Source organism: Boleophthalmus pectinirostris, unplaced genomic scaffold (genome assembly GCF_026225935.1).
Source record: "Boleophthalmus pectinirostris isolate CB_2022bp ecotype Guang Dong unplaced genomic scaffold, ASM2622593v1 HiC_scaffold_11, whole genome shotgun sequence".
In the NCBI taxonomy this organism is placed as follows: Eukaryota; Metazoa; Chordata; class Actinopteri; order Gobiiformes; family Gobiidae; genus Boleophthalmus; species Boleophthalmus pectinirostris.
The window spans coordinates 10002664-10024448 of NW_026570994.1; the positions used below are offsets into that span (position 1 = coordinate 10002664).

At 37.8% G+C, this 21785-nt stretch overlaps 1 protein-coding gene across 8 annotated transcripts; it reads left to right on the forward strand.

Moving 5' to 3' along the window:
* Positions 1-1803: 1803 nt before the first annotated feature.
* On the forward strand, positions 1804-18806 carry LOC110153310 (transcription elongation factor A N-terminal and central domain-containing protein). Of its 8 annotated transcripts, XM_055165667.1 has the most exons (12): positions 1804-2035; positions 4767-4840; positions 5029-5098; positions 5269-5427; positions 9616-9701; positions 11270-11415; positions 12480-12598; positions 13154-13338; positions 14879-15015; positions 15433-15502; positions 17701-17756; positions 17870-18806. In XM_055165667.1, the coding sequence occupies exon 12, from the start codon at positions 17875-17877 to the stop codon at positions 18775-18777; it is 903 nt and encodes a 300-aa protein (XP_055021642.1). In that variant the 5' UTR covers positions 1804-2035; positions 4767-4840; positions 5029-5098; positions 5269-5427; positions 9616-9701; positions 11270-11415; positions 12480-12598; positions 13154-13338; positions 14879-15015; positions 15433-15502; positions 17701-17756; positions 17870-17874; the 3' UTR covers positions 18778-18806. The 8 variants fall into 8 exon arrangements, with proteins under 8 accessions (XP_055021642.1, XP_055021659.1, XP_055021669.1 ...); XM_055165684.1 differs by lacking the exon at positions 14879-15015; XM_055165694.1 differs by lacking the exon at positions 13154-13338.
* Positions 18807-21785: the final 2979 nt, after the last annotated feature.

The window sequence follows — 21785 nt, forward strand, 5'->3', positions numbered from 1 at the left end:
CTGTGCTGTACATGTGCTTGCCTTAAGTCAATAATAATTCATGAAATGTTACGCTATAGACCACAGTATACAGTTATCAGCTTTATATTCCAATAAATGTCCACACAAACAAAATTTTACTCATTTAATTGACAAGATACAAGATACACTGTATGTGCTGTCCCTGTTTGCAGCTAAGGTTGTTTTTGAAAATAATTGTTAATTGAAAAACCTTCAGTGTTATGAAGCAGCTAATGCTATTGCTAACAGCTTGTAAAGCAGTGAACTTGGCCACACAAAAGAACCACATTGTTGAAATTGTGTCTGACCACAGTGGAGGCGGAGGAGTCTGTTTTTGATAATAGTCACTGTTATGCTTGAAAGAGAACCTTAAGGAGCGTGTCTTTAAAGCTAGCCACGGTCATGCTGGCTGTCACTCACATTTGATTAGTTTTTAACCTGTATAAGCCTGTTTCAGAAAGTAGTGGTCTATTGTTAAAATTTTCCATTGGCGACTGTGTTGAGGGAAGTCTTCATTTTATTACCTTGTCTAGTCACATTGTCAGACCTTTGCTCAGCAGGTTAGCATTACTAAATTACTATTAGAGTCTAGGCCTAGTGTAGAAAACTGTGGTAACTTGTGTGACAATGTTTATTTTGTCTGGAGTGACCAGACATTCCTGTTTACTCGGGACAGTCCCAGTTTTGAGCGCTGTGTCCCCTATCCTAGCAGATTTATCCAGAACCATCGATTTGTCCCAGTTTCATGCAAGAAATGTCTCAGGTGTCCTTATTTTTAACCAGTTTGATACCTGCCAACAGTAAACACAGGCATAAATTGTCATTTGTTAGGGTAAAATATAGAAAGCATGGTTAAAATTACCAAAGCACAAAGAAAAGGTGATTTGCGTTTCACATTTTTTAAATTACCAACCACAACAAACCAGGGGTGTCCCAGTTTTTTATTTTGAAAATCTGGTCACCCTAACCTTGTTAAACAAATACTACAAAACATAATTTTTCTTATGTTAGATGAACATAAATATTTCAGAGGTTCACTGTGTAATTTTTCTAATGGAGGGGAAATTGCTTTGTGCACCATAGGCTAAGCTGAAATACAAATGTTTACTTTGGCAACAAGTTATACAGAAAAATATTACATATTTTCTTTTTGTGTGTAGCAGAGCAATATTACCTGACAAGCAGTAGAATTAACTAGGCCTATATCAAGAAGGAAGTTAATTAAAGGTCCTATATTACAGAAAAGTGACTCCTGGGAGCTTTAATGTGTTATAATGTTGTAACCTCCTCAAAAAATACCTGAAGTTGTGTTTTGTTTCATTCACACATGACTGAGTAACCCTTTATTATTAGTCTGTACGTCTCCCAAGCTCAAAATGCCTTGTAAGGTGGAACAGAGCATTTTGAGATTGTCATGAGGTGTCATGAAGTGTCAGTTTTCAAATTAACAGCTACCTTTGACCTTTATTGCAGGAGAGTTTAGCAATTCCAGGGCTGAAATGATCCAAATGGTTCTAGTGAAGGTGTATGAAGAAAATAGCTCAAAATAGGCCCTTTAAGCTCTAAATCTACCTTTCTGTCTACAGCCATGTATGAAAGATGAAGTATTTTTTGTGCAAAGATGAGCAGCAGAATTAACTAGGCCTGTGTCAAGAAAGAAGTTAATTAAAAAGTATATATTTAGCATTTTTAGCCTGTGTTTGGTGACTCATGGTGCCCTCTGAACCCTGACTCATCCTTCTGTGTGTACTGCTCTTTATCTGCCTGTCTTTCTCTCCCCTTCTTCCTCCCTCCCTCTCTCTCTTTACTGTATTATCACATAGACACAGCATTAACCAGACTGTGGCGGGAAAAGACCTCCGTGCCATTGTCTGATTGGGAGGCACAGTTGGTAGCAAACAACAGCCGACCAATGAGAGCTCTCCCGCTGCGACAGTTGCCGTGCCGACCCACTGATCCGGGGGCATTCCTGCTCATTAGTGGACTTTGTAAAGCGTGTGAGGAGCGTAGCACGGTGATGAATCCACTGTGGCAGGTAAAGTTAGCACTGGACATGAATATGGATGAGACTGCAAAATGTGTGGGTGGCCATCTTTGTTTCCAGTGCGTTTTTTTTTTTTTTTTTTGGGCCGCAGCAGGTGCAGTGAGTCACAGTACAGACGCATCATTCAAACTTGGGACATGAGCATAATAATAAATCTTCTAGTCTTCTCTTCATTTAATCTTCTCTATTCTTTCACACTCAGTTGAATTAGTAGAAATAACATCTTTATAAAATATGTTGACTCCCATATCACAGCTAGTAACACAAATTAGTGCAAAATTATCCACCATTACATTATTTTCTGTAATTTTCCAATGACTTTCCCAAAGAGATATCAGCTTATTTGATATGACCCAATTCGAAATTTCAATCAAAATATTTTAACAGCTAATGAAATGTGTTAAAATTACCTTCTGTCCCCATGCATATTTTCCCAGTGTTCCTGTTAGCTGATTTCTAACATTAGTGCAAATAAATTAAACTATTGATACTCATACTGGGAGTGTTCTACATGCATCTCTATTGGTGGAATGTTCAGCAGTTATCATGGTGATACACAGGCAAAAAATTTAGAAGATAGTCAAGTAAAAAATACAAAATGGATTTAAACAACCCATTTTCAGGAGTCTGTGACCAAAAAATAAAGCTCATATTAAAGTATATTTGCATAACAGTTCTTCTAACAGAGCAGTGCTTTTAGTTATCAATATCCGAAGACTACATTTACAAATATTACATTACATTTACACAGATATAATATTTTTTCATTTCCTGTTCTTTTTTGCCTATATAATATACTTATGTACTCCTCTGACATATCAAATAGCCACTAGTGCCGTTGAGTTTCCACAATGTAGGCGTCTAAAATGACCTCCTTTCCTCTCGAACTCAGAACCGCCAGCTCAGATATGTCACTCCTACCTCATCCCTCTCAGATTGCTAAGTGCCAGCTTTTAGCCATATTAGGACAAAGAGGCAAGTTCCAATTTTCCTGGCTAGACTTTTCCGACTCAGCGCTTTATCTTTAGTAAATAATTCTTTGATAACAGAACAAGGGAGTCTAGTAAAGTACAACAGGATTTGCAATTTAAATTTACTGTGTAGAGAAGCCAAAAATGTACTCAAGTTGTACCTTTAAATTACTCAAGTAGAAGTGAAAAGTAGGGACCCTAAATAGTAACTCAGGTAAGAGTAAAAAAGCACTTATCTTTAGCAAATAATTCTTTGATAACGGAACATGCGAGTCAAGTAAAGTACATCAGGATTTGCGATTGTAATTTTCTATGTAGCGAAGCCAAAAAATTTACAGAAGTTGTGCCTTTTTTTTTTTAAATTATGATTTTAATGTATTTCTTATTCTGTAAAGGACTTTAATTACTTTGTGTATGAATTGTGCTATACAAATAAACTTGCCTTGCCTTGCCTTGCCTTGCCTTTCCTTTATAAGTGAAACGTAGTGGCCCTAAATAGTTACTCAGGTATGAGTAAAAAAGCATTTATCTTTAGCAAATAATTTTTCAATAATGGAACATGCAGATCAAAAAAAGCTGTGCTATGTAAAGAAGCTCAAGAAATGTACCCAAATTGTACCCAAGTAGAAATATTACTCAACTAGAGGTGAAAAGTAGTGACCCTAAAATAGTTAAACAAGTAAGAGTAAAAAGGTTAGTTAACTGAATAACCGTTTGGACGTGGCATTTCTCAACATGAAGTTTTTGTCTCTTACTTAAACTTATTTACAGTGGGAATAGTAACGAAAACTTTTATTACTACTACTACTACTACTGTTACTACTACGTGGAGTACTATAACTGGATATAACACTGGATTTGTCAACATGAAGTTTTTGTCTGTTACTTAAACTTACTTGCGGTGGAAACAATAACCGAAACCTTTACTACTACTACTTGGAGTACTACGTAGATATGGTGTGAGAGTAGTACTATTACAATTTAATCAAAAAGTAACTTGCGTAAATGTGACGAAATGTAACTGATTACAACATCTGTCAGTGATTACCAAATTAAAAGAGAAAGACTGAAGGGTTTAGCTAAAGTACTCATTTTTCCACATTACCTGAATTAGCATACACTTTGTTTAGTTTGAGTGGTGAAGTCATGTGTAAAGAATGTGGGTTGTGCCTTCCTCTCTTGTAGTGAAACCTTCCCAAAACTAGCCAATACAAGGACAAACACGCACACCGCCATCTCAGGAACTTTTTCCCTTTTTTCGTTCTTCACCCCTGAGCTAAAAGTGACTGTTTTTGGTGCAGAGAGGAGGAGGAGGACAGGAATGTGGGAGGGGGTCTGATGATGATAGAGCACCGTAACCATGTGTGTGGTGTGCAACCATTTATTTCTCCAGGCTAGTAAAAATGTTAGTGTTATTGTATTGTTTTTCCAACCAACTGTTTAATAATACAGTTTTGAGATTTGGTCATTATTAAAGGTCAACTGCGCAACCTTTCTGATGGAGGGTCTGCATATCAGCTTGTCTCCATGGTGATCTTTTTGCTTTGCCTGGGAGGTTACACATTATAGCGGTAAACAAATATATCTTATTCAATTGCTTTTAAGTTCTTATCTCTCAAAACAACAGTAAAAACATGCATTATTACTGTGAGTGGGCCCACTTCTCCACAGATCTGACCTGTAACTTGGCCTTCTGATGAGCCTTGCTTGTCTCCATGGAGCAAAATTAAATGCTGTCCTGTTTTTTCCAGGAAAAACACTTTTACATGGACTCAAGCAGGTGGTGGACACTCTACTGGAAAAGTTACACAGTGCACCATTAATGGTAGGATATTATGTGAAGTCCAACTTCCCAAGTGCAATACAACCAAATAATCAGATTACTTGTGGAAAAGGGAATTTAATTTGCTTGTAATTAGATTCTTTATAACATCAATACCTAAAAACTTAATTTTCAAATTCAATTTTGCTATAAAATTTACAGTTTACAAGAGAATGCTTATTTCATTTCAGGCAATGACGTTCGAAAAAGCTCTCCACTCCATCTAGTGGTCCAAGACAGTACAACACATCCCAAATTAAAGTATTTCTCTGCTAATCTTAATTGATTTATCCATGTAGTGTTGTTTTTGCTAATCCTATCAGCTTATGCTAAGTGTTGACCACAAAACTACAAAATCAGTACAAATATGCAACGATAAATCCATTTGTTTAGCGATTAACTGCCAATGTTGAATGTGTTTGTTACATAAGGACAATTCACCCGATCATCTGAGTCTTCATCATTAGAGGAAGACGGTGATGGAGAACTGAGAGCAACCTTTCCACTTCTGCATTCGCCACTGCAGAGGAGGAAGTGGGAGCTCTTACTTCCTGCTGCGTTCCATGAGGCGGGATTTCTCACCCTGTCAGGTCAGTACCCAGAATCCCTTGCTGAAAGACAGGAAGCGCATGACCCTGGCTTGATAGTGGTGGGGGCGGCTATTTCTGCCATGTGTGTGCGCTGGGTAGACAAGGAGGTGTCTGTTTGATTTCCTGTTTTGTCAGATGTGAGGGGTCTTTCTTACATTCAAATGATGAGGGTACACAAAGGAGGCCATTACGGTTCAATTTCTGGCCTCTATCTGTCATTTTAGCCTGATTTATCGCCTTTTAACCCTGTGCAGTAAGAACCAGGAAGCCACTTTGTTTGGCCTTTGTTGTGTGGGTGATGTAATGTTGTTACTCTATTGTATTTCAACAATATAGCTCAAGGCACTTCAATGAAGGATCATAGCTGCAAGCCAAATTTTTTCACCTATAGTTCTTTCCTCATATTTCTGATGGATTGCAAACCTATTCAATCACTTGAAATACAAACCAACAAAAATAAAAAGCCTCTTGTTGTGTACATGGACCCAACATATTTTTGCATACATATACCAGCTTTAAAATAACCAATTTGATAAGATAGGCTTATTGCAGTTACATTGAGGCTAATAACAAATCTCCAATAGTAAGATTATAGTGTGGACAAAATGAGCTTTGGTGGAGGATAGAGGAGCCTTTTCGGCATGTTTAAAATGATTTTGTCACTAAATTTTTTATGAGAATGTATCGCCTGACCTATTTCTGCAAGGTTTATGCATTAGGAACACAATGTCCCTCTAAGGCTACCAAACTAGTGGATACTTAATGAATTTGTATCCTATAGAACTGTTTTGTACAAAATATAACGAATGTATACAATAGTATATCATTGTAGCTATTAGTCTCAGATGTAACTGCAACAAGCCTATCTTATCACATAGGTTATTTTCATTTGCATAAAGTAGGTTAATTGTCCCATTTCAAGAAGTCATTCCAGAGCATGCGTTCTTGTTGTTTGTAGTCGTACGGATAAGACTTGACGTCATTAGTCCTACTTTGATAAAACCCTTATGTGGAATTTGCACTATGGACACACCTTTCTTCATTTTCTCCTTTTTTGTCCTGGGTTGCCAAATAAGGCCTTATTCGCTACAAAATCCCTCTCTCCGAATACCTCTGGATACATGTAAAGTGATTCCGTAGTTGTTGACCTTTTTCCTCTTCTCTGACATCATCAACTGTTTTTGCCTCATTTTATGTTTTTCTTTTTTTCCCCCCACGATTTTTCCTCCACATGTTCAGAGTTATGTAAGCGTGTCAGAGGAGCCAGAGCGATGGTGGACCTTTACACCACATGGAGAAAACATTTCCCTGTTCTGGGCCTGACCACAGCTGCAGTGTATCAAGGCCCGCCACTATTGGAGTTAACCCAATAGCTGCTGAATATTCACATATGGGAAAAAATAGTCCCAGGCTCATTTAGGGGATGGTGTTTTAAGACGTGTTAGGCAATTTTTGTATTTGTGACCTTAAATGGAAAACTTCAGGCTTTGTGACTGACATATTAGAATTATGGGTATTGCGTAGTCTTTATTCTGCTGCAATCAATATGAGATTGCTCTGAGATTTCCTGTTTTCCCCTATGCCCCATAAGTAATTCAATTGTGTATATTTTTGTTATTTTGTTTGATGGATATAAGAATAGCCTATTATTGATCTTATGCTGTCATACTTCTATAGCAATAGAAGTATAAAAGCAATACTGGCAGTGGAACGGTATATTTACTCAGTATAGGGGTACGTAAGTAGCAGTAATAGTAGCAGTAAATAGTACTATTAAAGATATATTGCAATTGTGCAGATAAAATTTGCATGTAAACAGAATTAAACAGCCAACAACCAAACCAAGTACATTTTAAAGCCAATACAAGTGATATTTACAAGCTATGGTTCTGCAAGCACAATCCATATTAACTTTTGACATCATAACGTACTTATCTATGAAGCATAACACTACATCTGGCTTTCCTCTTCCTGTTTTCTGCCACTTCCTCTTAGCAGGGAGCACTCACAATAAAGTTAAAGTGTTTTTTTTTTTTGGTTTTTTTTTTAACTTTGTACTTCCCTCTGAAAATTGAGACACGTTGACTCAATACCAGGAAGTTATGTGGCTTACCTCACATCAACTGAAGCTGTTTCAAAGGCCAGTGTAGAGAAATGGCTGATGTTTTACACATGATGTTAGCGAGCCTTATTGTAAACTAGCTTTCATCTTAGTAAAGGAAATGGCACCTGACTGGATAAATGTTGGCACTGAAGAGGCGAACAGTTCTACTGCAGCGGTTGTTGGCATAGATGGAATAAAGCTGACTCTTGATTCTGAAAATGTAGAGAAGAGAGAGTGCATTTAAATTAAAGGTTTGAGAAGAGGCTCTATTCACGCTTACGTCACAATCCAAGAAGACGTTTAGAAACATGCGATGAAAACTTCCGATGTAATTACTGACATTGTGCTCGGAAATAATTGGAAATAATCTTGAAATATGGCTCATCTCTTGTGTCAGTGGAGAAATGATGAAAACTGAGGTATGGTTGTAATTGTTGATTAGCCGAACATAACCGAACGCTACAATGACATATAGATGAAGAAAGCTGGTACATTTTCAAATTTTTCTTAGATTTTGTCAGACTTATTACGGTGAACAGAGCCTGCCGGAAGTTGTCATCGCATATTTCCAAACATCTTCCTGGTTTGTGGCCTAAGCCTGAATAGAGCGAGCGTGTGGCAGGCTGTGATTGGCTGACAGCTTTCTTCCTGGTTGAATTAGCTCCAACTTTATTTTGAGTTGTGGTTTCCAAGCAACACATGTTCCCAGGTGCAAAGGTTAAGTGTTAGCCGCAGTTGCCAAAACCATATGGGGAGCACTATGTTATGCCCACTGATGCATAGCTGGACATGTTTGGAGGACTCTGTTCGACCTTTGACACCACGCTCCAATAATTTGGATGGATTAAACTAGATTAGCCACTAGAGCTGCTGATGAGAGGATTAGACAGCAGAAACCAAAGCATCCCGCAAACAAGATTTAGCGATAACAGTGATTTTGAGTGTGCCAGTGTAAAGATAATTTCACTAAGATCTTTATCGATTGACAAGAATGATTAGTTTACACAGTCAGCTAAGAAAAGATGGTACTTAAGCAGGGGATGCCAGCCAGCACTTTGTTTTGTTTTTATTTTCTGCAGATAAATCGCCACCATCTCACCCTTTTTGACACCTCTATCTTCACAGCTCTCATTGCTTTGGTAAATACAGCAGAGCTTGCTTCTTTGTGAAAATAGTTGGAGTTTTATAGCTAGTCTTTTTTGGCTGGAATCTGACAATGTCTCCAATCCTGCACGTGTACATTCCTATGGCTCTTGTCCAGTTAGCGTCCGCAAGGCACATTTTCGCACTTCTGTCATCAACAAGCTACGCCATTTGCATCAGTTTTTGACTTGCTAACTGCGTAGCAAAAGCGTTGTTCACATATTGATAAAAGCAATTAATCAAGTATGGTTGCAGGAAATTTTATCAGATGCTAAGGTAGATGGCGTTAGACAGTGTAGTGCAATATCCGAGCGTATGACTCTTAACTGTGGGGTATCTGGAATTCGACCAACGGAAATTATCAAAAAGGGGAGGGGGCGAGGGGGGAAAACATGTGCAGAGGACAGTACATGCTGCCTCTGTCCTGTTCAGTGTGTACAGGGAAATTCCAATTTGTTTAAAAAGGAAATAAAGAGATCAACAATCACACAGTACAACAAGTGCAGGAGCTGCTTCCTCTGAGCAGTGTTTTGTTTAGTTGTAAATTGAGTCACATTGCAATTTTCAGGTGTATGAAATGATCTGTTATGTGGTAGGAAGGACTGCATGTCCATAACAGCTCTCCAGTCATGGCATTAATTTAATGTATGTTATTAACCCAGAATGATCTCTCTTTGTGTTTCTTATACAGATTAATATCAGCCTGGTCCCCATGGCCTCTGTTGCATCTCAAGACCCGCCAAATGTGATTGTGCAATTACATTTGCTTTTGTTTTCAGTGATGCATGTGAACCAAAGGAGCTCATTGGTCACCTAAGATTTACAAATAAAGTCTAATTTGGTTTAGTTTAGTGCTTTGCTTATTGATTCTGCCGAAATCCACAATGCAGATGTTTTTCAGTCCTCTGTGATATTTTTTTCTTTTATTTTTTCCAATACAGAGTGACCATGTGTGTCCCTGATTGGCCCAATTGAAAACAGGAAGATTCAGTGGTGGCCAGACTCACATTTTTGTAAAGTATTACAAGTAAGTAAGTGTGTATTCTGGATCCCAGGAAAGATATTACTTGGGTTTTGATTGTCTATTGTTACTTGATACCGATATTCAAACAAAATGGTTCCAGTAGTCTATACTAAAAATTTGCCTTTTATTAGTAACTGCAGGAGCTGTAAAATCTATAACTAGCCACTACTAATACTAATAGTGACCAGTAAATTACATTTTCATTCATAATTCAATTGGCCAAATTTTTCACCAATATTCTCGACTGATTCCTGATAAGCACATTTTTCTGGACCATTTTCCAAACACAGGTATCAATATCAGTGTTGTTACCTGGGTACGCATATACCTACACGTCTCACTGTTGTAGTATTAGATAAGATAATCCACTCTCAGCACAAGAGTGAAATTAAACTGGTCATTTACACTGGGTGCTGCCTCAACAAACAAAAGCTCTATTCTCCTCTTATCTTGATGTACCTGAACACACCTCAGTGTCGTCACAGGTAGAAGTTTAACCTAGTTATTAAGATTATATATAGGCCTCTATACGCTATGGGTTTTACTGGGAAAATAGTTTAGCCTACATATTTTAGCAGCATAAACCAGCGCAACATACCATAACATTTACTGCCTCATGTGCAACGCCCTGCAATAAATGAGGCTTATTGCAAACACACAGCCCATTAAGTATTATTGTTAATACTGTAATGCCAACATCATCAAAGCACCAAATGATTCACAACTTATGGAGTTTACACTTGAGACATTAGGATTAGAAACATAAGGGATAAATAATGGTGAAATTAAATTAAACAAAACTTGCGTGATTGATTTGAAGGGTAATGTGTTGTTACCATAACCACATGAGACACCAGAGTCTTGTAAGTCATAAATAAACCTCTCATTTTGTTTTATTTTTCCAACATATTTTGTTTAATAATTACACAATATTGCAAAGTGGGCAATAGTCAAAATTATCAAAAATCAGATACTAATTGATACTAACTTGTATAGAAACTAGATACTCATTGAGCAGGTATCGATAAAAAGGAAAGTCTAAAAAAGGACTGAAATTAACCTTTTTTGAACAGCTTTAGAATGAACTTGAGCCATATCAGAACAAGTATAGGACAACATAGACTGGTATATGTCCATAGACCACTATGGAACCTACTTGGACATCTGAGGAATTACACAGATATAACACCACATGGTAATATAAAAGAAAGTACTATTATTTAAACCTTAAAAATTACATTCTATTATTTAAAGAAAGAATGTTTTTTTTTTTTTTATTATTGTGGTATCAGAATCAGTATTAAGTATTGTGTCTATTCCTTAGTATCGAAATCAAGGTTGAAATTTTAGTATTGGAACAACACTGGGCAATGTGGATGAAATGTCCAAACATAAGTAAGGCTTAAAAATACCACACTAGCTATGGTAACATTATATCACTGTTAAACTACTATTGTGATTGCTATAATAATGACTGCAGCCAATCCTGTTATCCTTAAACCTCGGTCTTGAACAATAATTTGGATTATTTGAGCTCTAATCCACTGCTGACACCTGTGCACATTTTACAGATTACCCTGGCCCTCCCCTGTGATCACATTACACAGGAGCCCAGCCGATGGACCACAACTGCCCCTCGGCCCCTGCCTCTCTGTGGGAAGCTATGTGTGCATCTCTGACCCGGGATTTCCCATAAGGCCGTGCACGTGTTCAACGGGTAAGCATCCCGGGGTGGGGAAAACAGTTGTTGAGATTCATTGGATTTAAATTTGTAACATATGGTGACAGAATTTGAATCGCTTTAGCATCAAAGTTGGGTAGATACAAAATACAATAAAGAATGTATAGCCTACTCTTTGAGCATGTAGCGCAGTGGTTGTTACACTTTTGGTATCAAGTAACCTCGCTTTAAAGGTCATTATCTAAAACTGACTCTTGTGAGCTTTAAGGCATGTTTGAATGTTGTTGCCTTAAAAACATAACTGGTTTTGTGTTTTGTTTCATTCACACATGTTTGAAGAATCCTGCAATAATAGTCTGTCTCCAAAACTCTAAATGCTCTGTTCCACCCTGTGGTTGTCATCAAGCAGTAGTTTTCAAGTTAACAGCTACCTTTCACCTTTACTTCCATAGAGATGAGCAATTCCGGGGCTGAAATTATCAAAATTATTCTAGAGAAGGTGTGTGGAGTTTTAAAATACAGTGGAGTACTTCCTGTGTTACTCCATGATATCAAAAAGTGGAATAGAGCTTTTTCAGTTTGAGAGAAGAACTGCAGGGTTTATATTTATTTAAACATATGTGAATGAAACAAACCACAACTCCAGGTATGTTTTGGTCAAGAAAACCACATTATGGGCCCTTTAAGCTTCATTTCACACATTGAGTACGCCCTAACTCTGGTCATATATAGGCAAATACATTTGGTAACTTGGAAATGATTACTACTCTCTACTATTATCATTTCTTGTTATAATGATATGGATATGAAAATCAGACTGATGTAGCCTTTGTGGTAAATAAACAAATCACTGATGCAAAACATAACAGTTATGGAAAAGTATTTGAATTATTTCTTTCTGTACCTGTTACAGCCTGCAAATGTCAAGATAAAAATAGATTTCTATAGTAAACAGCTTGCACAACAAAATAGTTTTCGTCAAATACTGAAATGGGTTTAAATATAACCGACCGGATAGATAACCTATATTGAATTCCAGGTTTAATAGAATTTGCTGTATCACTTATCCATCCAATATCTGGGTTTATTTCCTCCTCCAGGTTGCTAGCTGCCAAATATGTGACCTTTTTTGCTTTCAACTCCTCCCTGGAAGATTCCCCTTCACAAAAGAAAACAAATGCTGCTCTGGTTATGTGAAATCACCTCAAGGTTGCAGTAGGTATGAGAGTGAGGTATGGTTTATCAAATGTTAGCTCATCAAAGAGAAAAATACATGTGTACATATTGTGCAAGCAAGGCAGCATCTAGGCCTATGTTACCATGAATGTCAATGCATGAACAAGATCATTTTCACAAGAAAGCCCCCGGTAAGATTTCTCAAGACAACAAGGCGGGGTGGGGTGACTGTCTGTGTGTGCGGGTGTGCTTCTGTGTGCGCTCATGCATGGGAGGAGGAGGGGGTAGGTGGCGTGGTCCGGCTAACAGGGGGCGGGGCCAAAACAAAAGCAGGATGTGAGACAGCAAATGAATGAAGTACAATGTGCATAGACAAGGGCGCCACCTAACGGACAGAACAGTATCAAAGCTGAAGTGCTGGTAAAATTCCATTCGTGATAAGAAAGAAGGAGAAAGAAGGAACTGACTGGTATGTTTAGTAAAGGAATTAGTTGATAAGATTCGAGAATGAGTTTAGGATCGAGGCCTATGTGAAAATGATGGAAAGTCAGAGTGGAAGTTGAATTTCGCAGTCTGATTTTGTTTCATGTGTTTGAAGGAGGAAAAGGGAGAGGAGCGACCCCACCCTTTTCACACAGTTTGGAGTGAGGGACCCTGCTGTCTCGAAAAAGTCACATGGTCCACTACAGTCTCCAGCACCCAAACAAAAAGAAGGCATGCCGGATCTTGCACCTACCACACTGCGCATTCTTCACATTTTTATGAGCTTCAACTTCTATTATGGTGATTTTAAAAAACTTGAAACAGGGAAGACTTAATGTAATTTGCTCTCAGATGAGGCTCCCAGACTATGGCCCCATCTGCATCCATCTTAAAAGCTCATTTTAATGTAACTCTAGCAGGGCGGGGTTCTACATTGATTACATAACCAGCCAATAGAAGCAGACTGCTCTGTTATTTATGAACAATATAGTAAAGCATGAATAATCCTGGGCTTCATAAGCTTGTGTGGAATTATGATAATGTTATTAAGTGGCTTTTGAAGTGAAATTTACAACAGAAAAGTTTTACAGATTTATATAGTTGGTTTTATAGTGTATAATCGTTATTTACGTACTCAAAACACTTCTCATGATTTTGTAATTGAATAAGGCTCAAGTAGAAATTTGCATTAGTTGTATCTGTTTCTAAAGGCTAACATGACCTTTGACCTCTCTTGTGACTTCCTTAGAGGCCTCAATAAAGGACTAGACTTTAGCACAGCGTTTTTAGTTTTATTCTTGTTTTTAAGCTGATCCAGGATACAAAACGAAACTCTTTTCTGTTTATGTTTTTTAAATAGACAAGATGATGTGGGTGTGTGCACAGGCAACAAATGTCCCTGCAGAGCAACACATTAGACAGTTAGGTGTAATTGCACAGAGCAATTTGGCAGCACTCTGTTTCCACTACAGGTCAAAGATTACAGCCTTCTAAAAGTATCCGATGACTAAGATCTAAGCAAAATTTTCACTTTTAGGTGCAATACTTTTATTTCATACAGCTTCAGTATTTATCCAACCAGGAATGCACCTCTTCTGATACCAATGTTCATATTTTGCCTTTAAGCATCTCATATAGTAATAAATTTCATTTAACACAAATGAAGTATGGTAAAAATGTATCCAAATATCCAAAATGCAAGTTCTATATTAGGTGTTCATCATCTTATCAATCATCTTAATTCACCCAAAAACAGACCAAATACTGACTACCAATATACAATCCATCAAAAATCTCAGTATCGGTGCAGATATCTTATACCAGTATCGTATCGGTGCATCCCTATCATAAACATATACCGTGTACACCGTCATTGTAGATAATAGCTTTTGTTTGTTCAAATGCATTTTTATTTTTTTACTTAAAGATGCACAGTGTAACTTTTCTGGTTGGGCGGGGGTCTCCATCAAGACATTATTGCTTTGCCAGGAATGATCCAAAATATGGCCTTATACCTATCTATCTAACAGTCATTTCATTAGGGTGTTTTTACTCCTCCAATACACCTTAAAAAACATGTATTCTTACTGTAAGCAGGGCTCCACATATAGGACAGCTTTTCATTCTTATTCTTTTTCTGCACTTCCTGTACTTAGCTGTTGCAACTCTGAAATTTCCCCATTGTAGGGCTGTTGAGCTGTCTCTTATCTAAATCTCTATCTGCTTTAAATGTCAGGTTATATGCATTTCCCCATTCACATAGTTGTAATTATTGTTATTTACAGTCACCAAAAGCTGTCAAACCCTCTAACTTCTCCTCGCTCTGCTTTTGCAATCACAGGGCCTGCAGACTTGTTACGGCTTGTTCGAAGTTGGCTCCTTCCTTCATCCTCATTTTTGCATTTGTACACCATTCATACAAGTTCGAGCCCGTCGGCTAGAAACAAAAGCTCCAATTTGTTTTCACTTGACTAAAAGGTAACTGTAGTAACGTGGCTACAATTCCCTCAGCTCACCCATGACATATTTAGGATTTTCTCCCAAAGCCTTCTATTGAATTTGAGATGACAGGTATTAACAACAGCTAAGCAATTGTCTGGAAGAACCTCACCTCAACTCATCAAACTTACACACGTTTATAGTGAAAAATAACAATAACAATACAATATTATCTACTGTAGTCTCTTAACTAGCCTATATTAAACCAAAGAAAAATGCAGGTTTACGCATGACGTCAGCATTACTCATTAAATTGCTGTAAATAAGGTTTAAGATGTAAGAATACAATATTATGTCACGCTTTGAGTGGAAAAGTCATAGGTCTGTGAGGATGGTTGAGCGTCAGCACCATCTAGTGGCGGCTGCTGGCATCACGTCTATTCTGTTTTATTTTAGGACATTCAACATGGCTGCCCCCCTCAAGACGGTTTGCGTTTGTATGTGAAGAAACTATAATGGATTACAGGTATATAAATAAGATAAACGTCAATACTTCACCGTTAATGTGCTATTAATATTAAGTATTCATATGTATATTCTATAACGATGCTACTGGTATGACCTGCAAATAGCCCATAGCTTATATTTAAAATGTGTTTTTTGTAATGTATTCTGATGCATGGTCCTATCAGAGTATTGTATTCAGAATGCTTAGAATACTTGTACACTGAGTAGAATTTTATAGTGAAAAAATGACATCATTATAAACAGCTTGCTTTTTGTTGCACTGTTTGTTCTGCACTAACTCTATCTAATGACCAATTAGAGATGGAAAATCACACATTCAAGCACTGGAAAAAGCTGTGTTTTTTTCCTCATTAATACCATGCAAAGACAAAATTGCATGGTGAAGTATCGTTATGTATTGCTTTTTAATTTAAGAAAGTAACTGAATACCACCAAGTTAATTCCCGTTATTATCAGCAGAGAGCGGCATCAGCATAAATCTTCTCATAAAACTACTGCCAACATCAATAATCTCAGATCCCTTCAAAAAGCATATCTACCACAAATTCCTGTAGTTTCTCAGTCCCCAATAACCTTAAACATGGCCCTTTTAAATGTCTGCTCTCTGCTGAACAAGTCTTTTATTGTAAATGACTTGATTTTAGAACACAAACTTGACTGCTTCTTTTTAACAGAAACATGGCTGGGTACAGATGCACCAGTTGTTCTCACAGAGGCCTCACCACCCACTTTTAACTTTGCTTTCAACCAGGAATGGTAAAAGGGGAGGTGGCACTGCTTCTCATTGGTCCTGAGGCCCAGAGAGAGAAACTTTTACCCAAATTCCAAACACAGTCCTTTAACCCTTCTCCTCAAGTGAAAAACCTGGGCATCATTTTTGTCTCTGAGCTGACTTTTGTCCCACACTTTAAGAACATCACAAAAATTGTTTTTTAGCACCTAAAAAACATAGCCAGAGTCCGCCCCATTCTCTCTCGGGCCAACACAGAGACGCTGATGCATGCTTTTATCACCAGTCGAATAGACTACTGTAATGCCCTGCTCTCTGGTCTTCCCAAAAAGTGTATTTCAGGTTTGCAATTATTACAAAATTCTGCAGCGCGTGTCCTGACGAGGACCAGAGGGCGGGACCACATTACACCGGTTTTAAAATCACTGCATTGGCTCCCTGTGTGTTTCAGGATCGATTTTAAAGTTCTTTTACTGGTCTTTAAATGTCTTAATGGTCTTGGGCCCTCTTATCTTTCAGAACTGCTTTTACCTTACGAACCCTCGCGGACCCTGCGCTCCTCCGGCAGCAGGCTCCTGGTCATTCCCAAAGTCAGGACACACACTCACGGAGAGGCGTCTTTTCAGCACTATGGCCCCCGTCTATGGAACTGCCTGCCGGAGGAGCTCAGGGCTGCAGAGAACGTTCATGTTTTTAAGAGCAGGCTCAAGACCCACCTTTTTAGCTTAGCTTTTGATTGAAATGTTATACTTTTACTTGTTTTTATTGTACACATTTTATTATATTTATTTATTTTAGGCATATTTTTTAGGATTTCCAGTGTTTCCTCTGTAGGAGCCCTCTGCATCGGGAGTGGAGGTCAGCTGTGGCTGCTGGGTCTGTCATGTGGGCTCCTGGCGGAGGGATGGTGCTTGGGCCTCAGGTGCCTGGGCTTCATCTCTCCCCTGGACCCTGTGGTGGTTCCTGGTGGTGGTGGACGTCTCTCTGCTCCCGGTGCAGACGGCTCCTCTGATGGTGCTTTCTCAACTGGTTCGCCTGTATTCAGCCTCACATTTTATTGTGTCCGGTTATGTATTTTAGCGTGTGAGTGTGTGTGTGTGTGTGTGTGCATGTTTGTGTGTATGTGAGTGTGTGTGTTTGGGTTGTTTGACTATGTGGGGTTGGGGGTGCTGGGGTTGGGTTGGTGGGTGGATGGTTGGGTGGTTGGAAATGCGGGACTGTTTTTAATCACTGTAAAGCACTTTGTGTTGCATTTTGTATGAAAAGTGCTTTATAAATAAAGTTTGATTTGATTTTGATTTGATAAGTGAAACAGTAACTGTAGCAAAATACAGTTACTCTAAATAAGTATTCAAAATATGTATTTTCTGTGCAGTTCAGAAAAGTCAGTTACTTCCCAACACTGCCTGTAACTTGGCCTTTTCTCCAGAGAGAGAATTTTAATGCTATATTGTGCAACATTCCAGGTGAAGAAATAACATCTCAGTGGAGACAAGCAGGGAGTCTAGCCTCCATCAGAAAGGTTATATAGTTATATACCTTTATATGTCATTTAGAAAATCTAAGTGAGTTTTATTTCATTATACATTGTTTGTACACTATTTGTAACAACATTGCAAACCTTTTCTCTTGCAGGCATCATGGAGATTAAAGATGTGCTCCAGTGTGTTCTGCAAATTGACAAATTTAATGCAGAGAGAAACTACAGCGACATGTTGGTGCTTCTTGGTGACCTGGATAAGCACCATGTATCTGCCGAACAACTGGAAACTACAGACATTGTCAAAGTTTTATACCGAATCCTCAAATCCTGCAAAAACAGCGATGTGAAAAAGAATTTGAAGACTATATTGGCAAAGTGGAAAAAAGGATATAGCAAAGAAAAAGATGTGAAGCTGGAGCATGCAGGAAAGACTGATTTGGCGTTAAAAAGTGAGATTAAACCCACACTGGAACAAAACGAAGATAAATCCAAGACAGAAAATGTAATCCTTTCTTCAAATTTATCACCTGTTCGATCTAAATGCGTCCAGCTTCTTCTGTCTGCCATTTGCACGCAATCTAGTGACCACGACAAAGCTTTAAAACTCACTGAAGACATTGAAAACCACATTTATGAATTACACAAATCAAACATACCCAAATACAAAAATTGTGTCCGAAGCAAGATCTCTAACCTGAAGAATCCCAAAAGCGGCCATCTTAGGGAGGGGCTTTTAAACGGATCTCTATCACCCCAAGTTTTTGCTGTAATGTCGACGGAAGAAATGGCAAGTCCAGATTTAAAACAGTTAAGGCAAGAATACTCATCTCAAAGTGTGAATGAAAGACAGCTACCTCAAAGTATAGAAGGGACGCCCACTCAGAAGATCCGGTGTAAGAGATGTGATAGTATGGATTGTAGAGTGACACAGGTATCACGGGGTGCCCTGTTCCTGCCCGCTTGGGTCAAACAGAGTGGACCAGATGACGACTCAATGACCTTTGTGATCTGTAGTGCGTGTGGACAGCAGTGGTATCATAACAGCTGGGTTTGCCTTTAAAAATCATGAATAAATGTCCTTTCAAATTATGTTATTAATTTTGAAAGTGATTTTTTTTATATGCATTTTTGTGGGTTTATGGTAATACTTTATAATAACTACACTTAACAGCCTAAAGCATGAACAAACACAGTTTATTAAACATGCTACATAATGATTACACTATCCCCTTAAAGGTGTATTATGTAAATTTTCTGCTGAGGGATCTGCTGCCTACTTGTCTCATTCTAGGCAACTTGCATTTATTCAATTACAAGTGTTTTATAGCTAAAAAAAAAAATACATTGAAAACATGCATTCTTACTGTAAGCTAGGTTGCTTTCACCTTGTCTCAACTGAAAATAGATGAGTTTAATGCAATATTGTGACTCATTTAAGGCAAAGCAGTAACATGGGAGACCAGTCACCAGAAAAGTTACATAGTGCCAATGATATTAAAGTTACTAAAGTTTTAATTACTTACTATTTAAGTCTTAATAAATTATTTGTTCATGGTGAATTATGTCTATGTTCATGATTTATTGAGGCTAACTAAAGTGTAGTTATTGTAAAGTGGTACAACAAAAGTAGACAAGCCAGGTTACTTGAGCATCTTATCTGCAGTGTGGCCAATAGGTGGTAGTAAAATCTATGGAAAACAGGGCTGCTTATTTCTAGGCTAATATTTGAATATGATTTGGTAATACATTTAGCCCATGATAACGCAGCAGATGTTTTCTAGTTAAAGGGCCCACATTGTGCTATTATTTTTAATCTATATTATAATGTTTCATCATCTCCTCACCTGGAGTTCTGTTTTGTTTCATTCACACGTTTAACCCTCAAATCCTGCATATATATTTATTTATGAGTTCTTTCATACGCCTTGGCTGAAATCATTTGGATATTTTCAGTTCTGGAATTTCCTATTTCTACTAAAGAAAAGGTAAAACTTAAAAACTTCTGCTGCAAGTTGCTTTGGAAATGTAGACATACATGTGTGAATGAAACAAAACGACTCTAGGTAGGTTTTGATTAAAGTAACAACATTCTCACATGGCTTAAAGCTGGCAAGAGTCAATTTTGTGTAATATAGGATCTTTAATTGGTAGAAATATGGAGCCTACACAAAATACTGAAGAGATTTATGGTTATAGTGGAAGAAAGAGAAACAAAGGCTGGATCAGCTGCGAAATTAAATGAATTCTCAAGTGTAATTTGTACACTTAATAATGTTGTCAAGTGTATTTAGGCACCCGCTTCCTATATACTACTCAAGATTCCTGAACTGTTTGAATTTAGTGGAAGAACTGTAAACTGAAGAACTCATGTGACCAGCAAAGAATGTGTAGCATTTGACTTCCATATGATCCAGTGTTTGACTTCCATATGATCCCGTGTTTGTGCCACCATAATCACCACACTAACTAAATAAAATGCAAAATAAATACATTTACAGAACTTTACTCACTGGTAATGGTGAGGGAACTTCTAGATTATTGGTGCAGCAGAGTGAGGCAGGCATGTGACCCAAGCAAACAGCTAGCATGTGAGACAGTAATCAGCATCTGGATATGCTTGTGCTGCTACTAATAAGTTGTCACACTGACTTGTATTAAAGGGCCAACTTTGCGCTGTGTTCTGTTCTAATGTTGTTGCTTCATCACAAACATACCTGGAGTTGTGTTTTGTTTCATTCACAAACCTTGAATATTTAGGCTGAGTTCTTCTCTCAAACAGAAAACAATCTGTTCCACCACACAATGTCATGTGGTAATACAGGAAGTGCTCCATTGTGCTTTAAACTCCATAGAGCATTTTAACATAAATCAATAGAATCATGTGGATGATTTTAGCCCTGGGATTTCCAATCTCTACTGATGGTAAAATATAGCTGTTAACTTGTTTCATGACATCACAAGGTGGCATTTTGAGCATTGGGAGACAGACGTATAATAAAAATAAATAATCAAACATGTGTAAATGAACCAAAACACAACTCCAGGTATGTTTTTAATAACATTCTAACATGGCTGAAAGCTCACAAGAGTCCATTTTGCATAATTTAGGACCTTTAACTAAGCAATACAGTTGTGTAATAAGTGACGTAACATTAGGGTGTATCAAATTGTTTAATTATTGTTTTAATTATTATTTAGTTAATGTGTGTAATATTTTTTCACATCCAGATAGGTCAATAGGGCTCATCCATCAAGCAAGATAGCAGTATCTACAGTGGCTGTTCTGTCTGGAGACTATTCGGGGGTTGGTGTGAAAAAGCAGATTTCACCCATCAGTCACAGAGGCCTGCCACAGCACTCCACTGCTCAGCGTCACTGTCTGTAGCAGCATGCTCTCCACATTCACATACTGGGACGCCTCAAGACCATACTGCACTTTTAATAGCCTCAGTAAAGCATGAACAAAACTAGATGGCTTAAATTATACAGAATTTTAATAATAATGTTGTTTTGAATCTATCTGGTGTGTGATTGATTTGTTATTTGTTTCATTCACACATGTTTGAGTACATCTGTCTAGATCTCCAAAACCTCAAAATGCTCTAATTCACATTTTAATGTCACGAAACAGTGTAGTTTTCAAGTTAACTATATTTTACCTTTTGTTCACTAGAGAATGGCAAGTCCAGTGCTGAATTTATAGTGAAAGTGTAAGGACTTTAAAAACACAGTGAAGCACTTCTTGAACTCATCCAAAATATGCAGTATTTGTGTGAATGAAACAAAATAAGACTCTGGGGTATGTTTTTGATCAGGAAACAGCATTCCAACATAAATGCAAGAATAAATTTGATGGCACAAAAGCTTGAATGAAAGTTGCTCAACAAACTCATTTAAGATCCTAAAACATGCACGATTTAGCTTGGACTTAGATGTTTTAATACTTTTTTCTTTTGTTCTAAAATGGCACCAGTGAGTGTTTATGAAATTTCCATCCATAGCCTGATACTTTTGCTGAATACGGAGCGCATGATGGAATAGGCGTGACGCACGGGGTCACATGAGCAT

What these genes read in the sequence shown, in the direction of transcription:
- LOC110153310 (XM_055165667.1), top strand. Translation starts at nt 17,875, where the DNA reads ATGGAGATTAAAGATGTGCTCCAGTGTGTTCTGCAAATTGACAAATTT.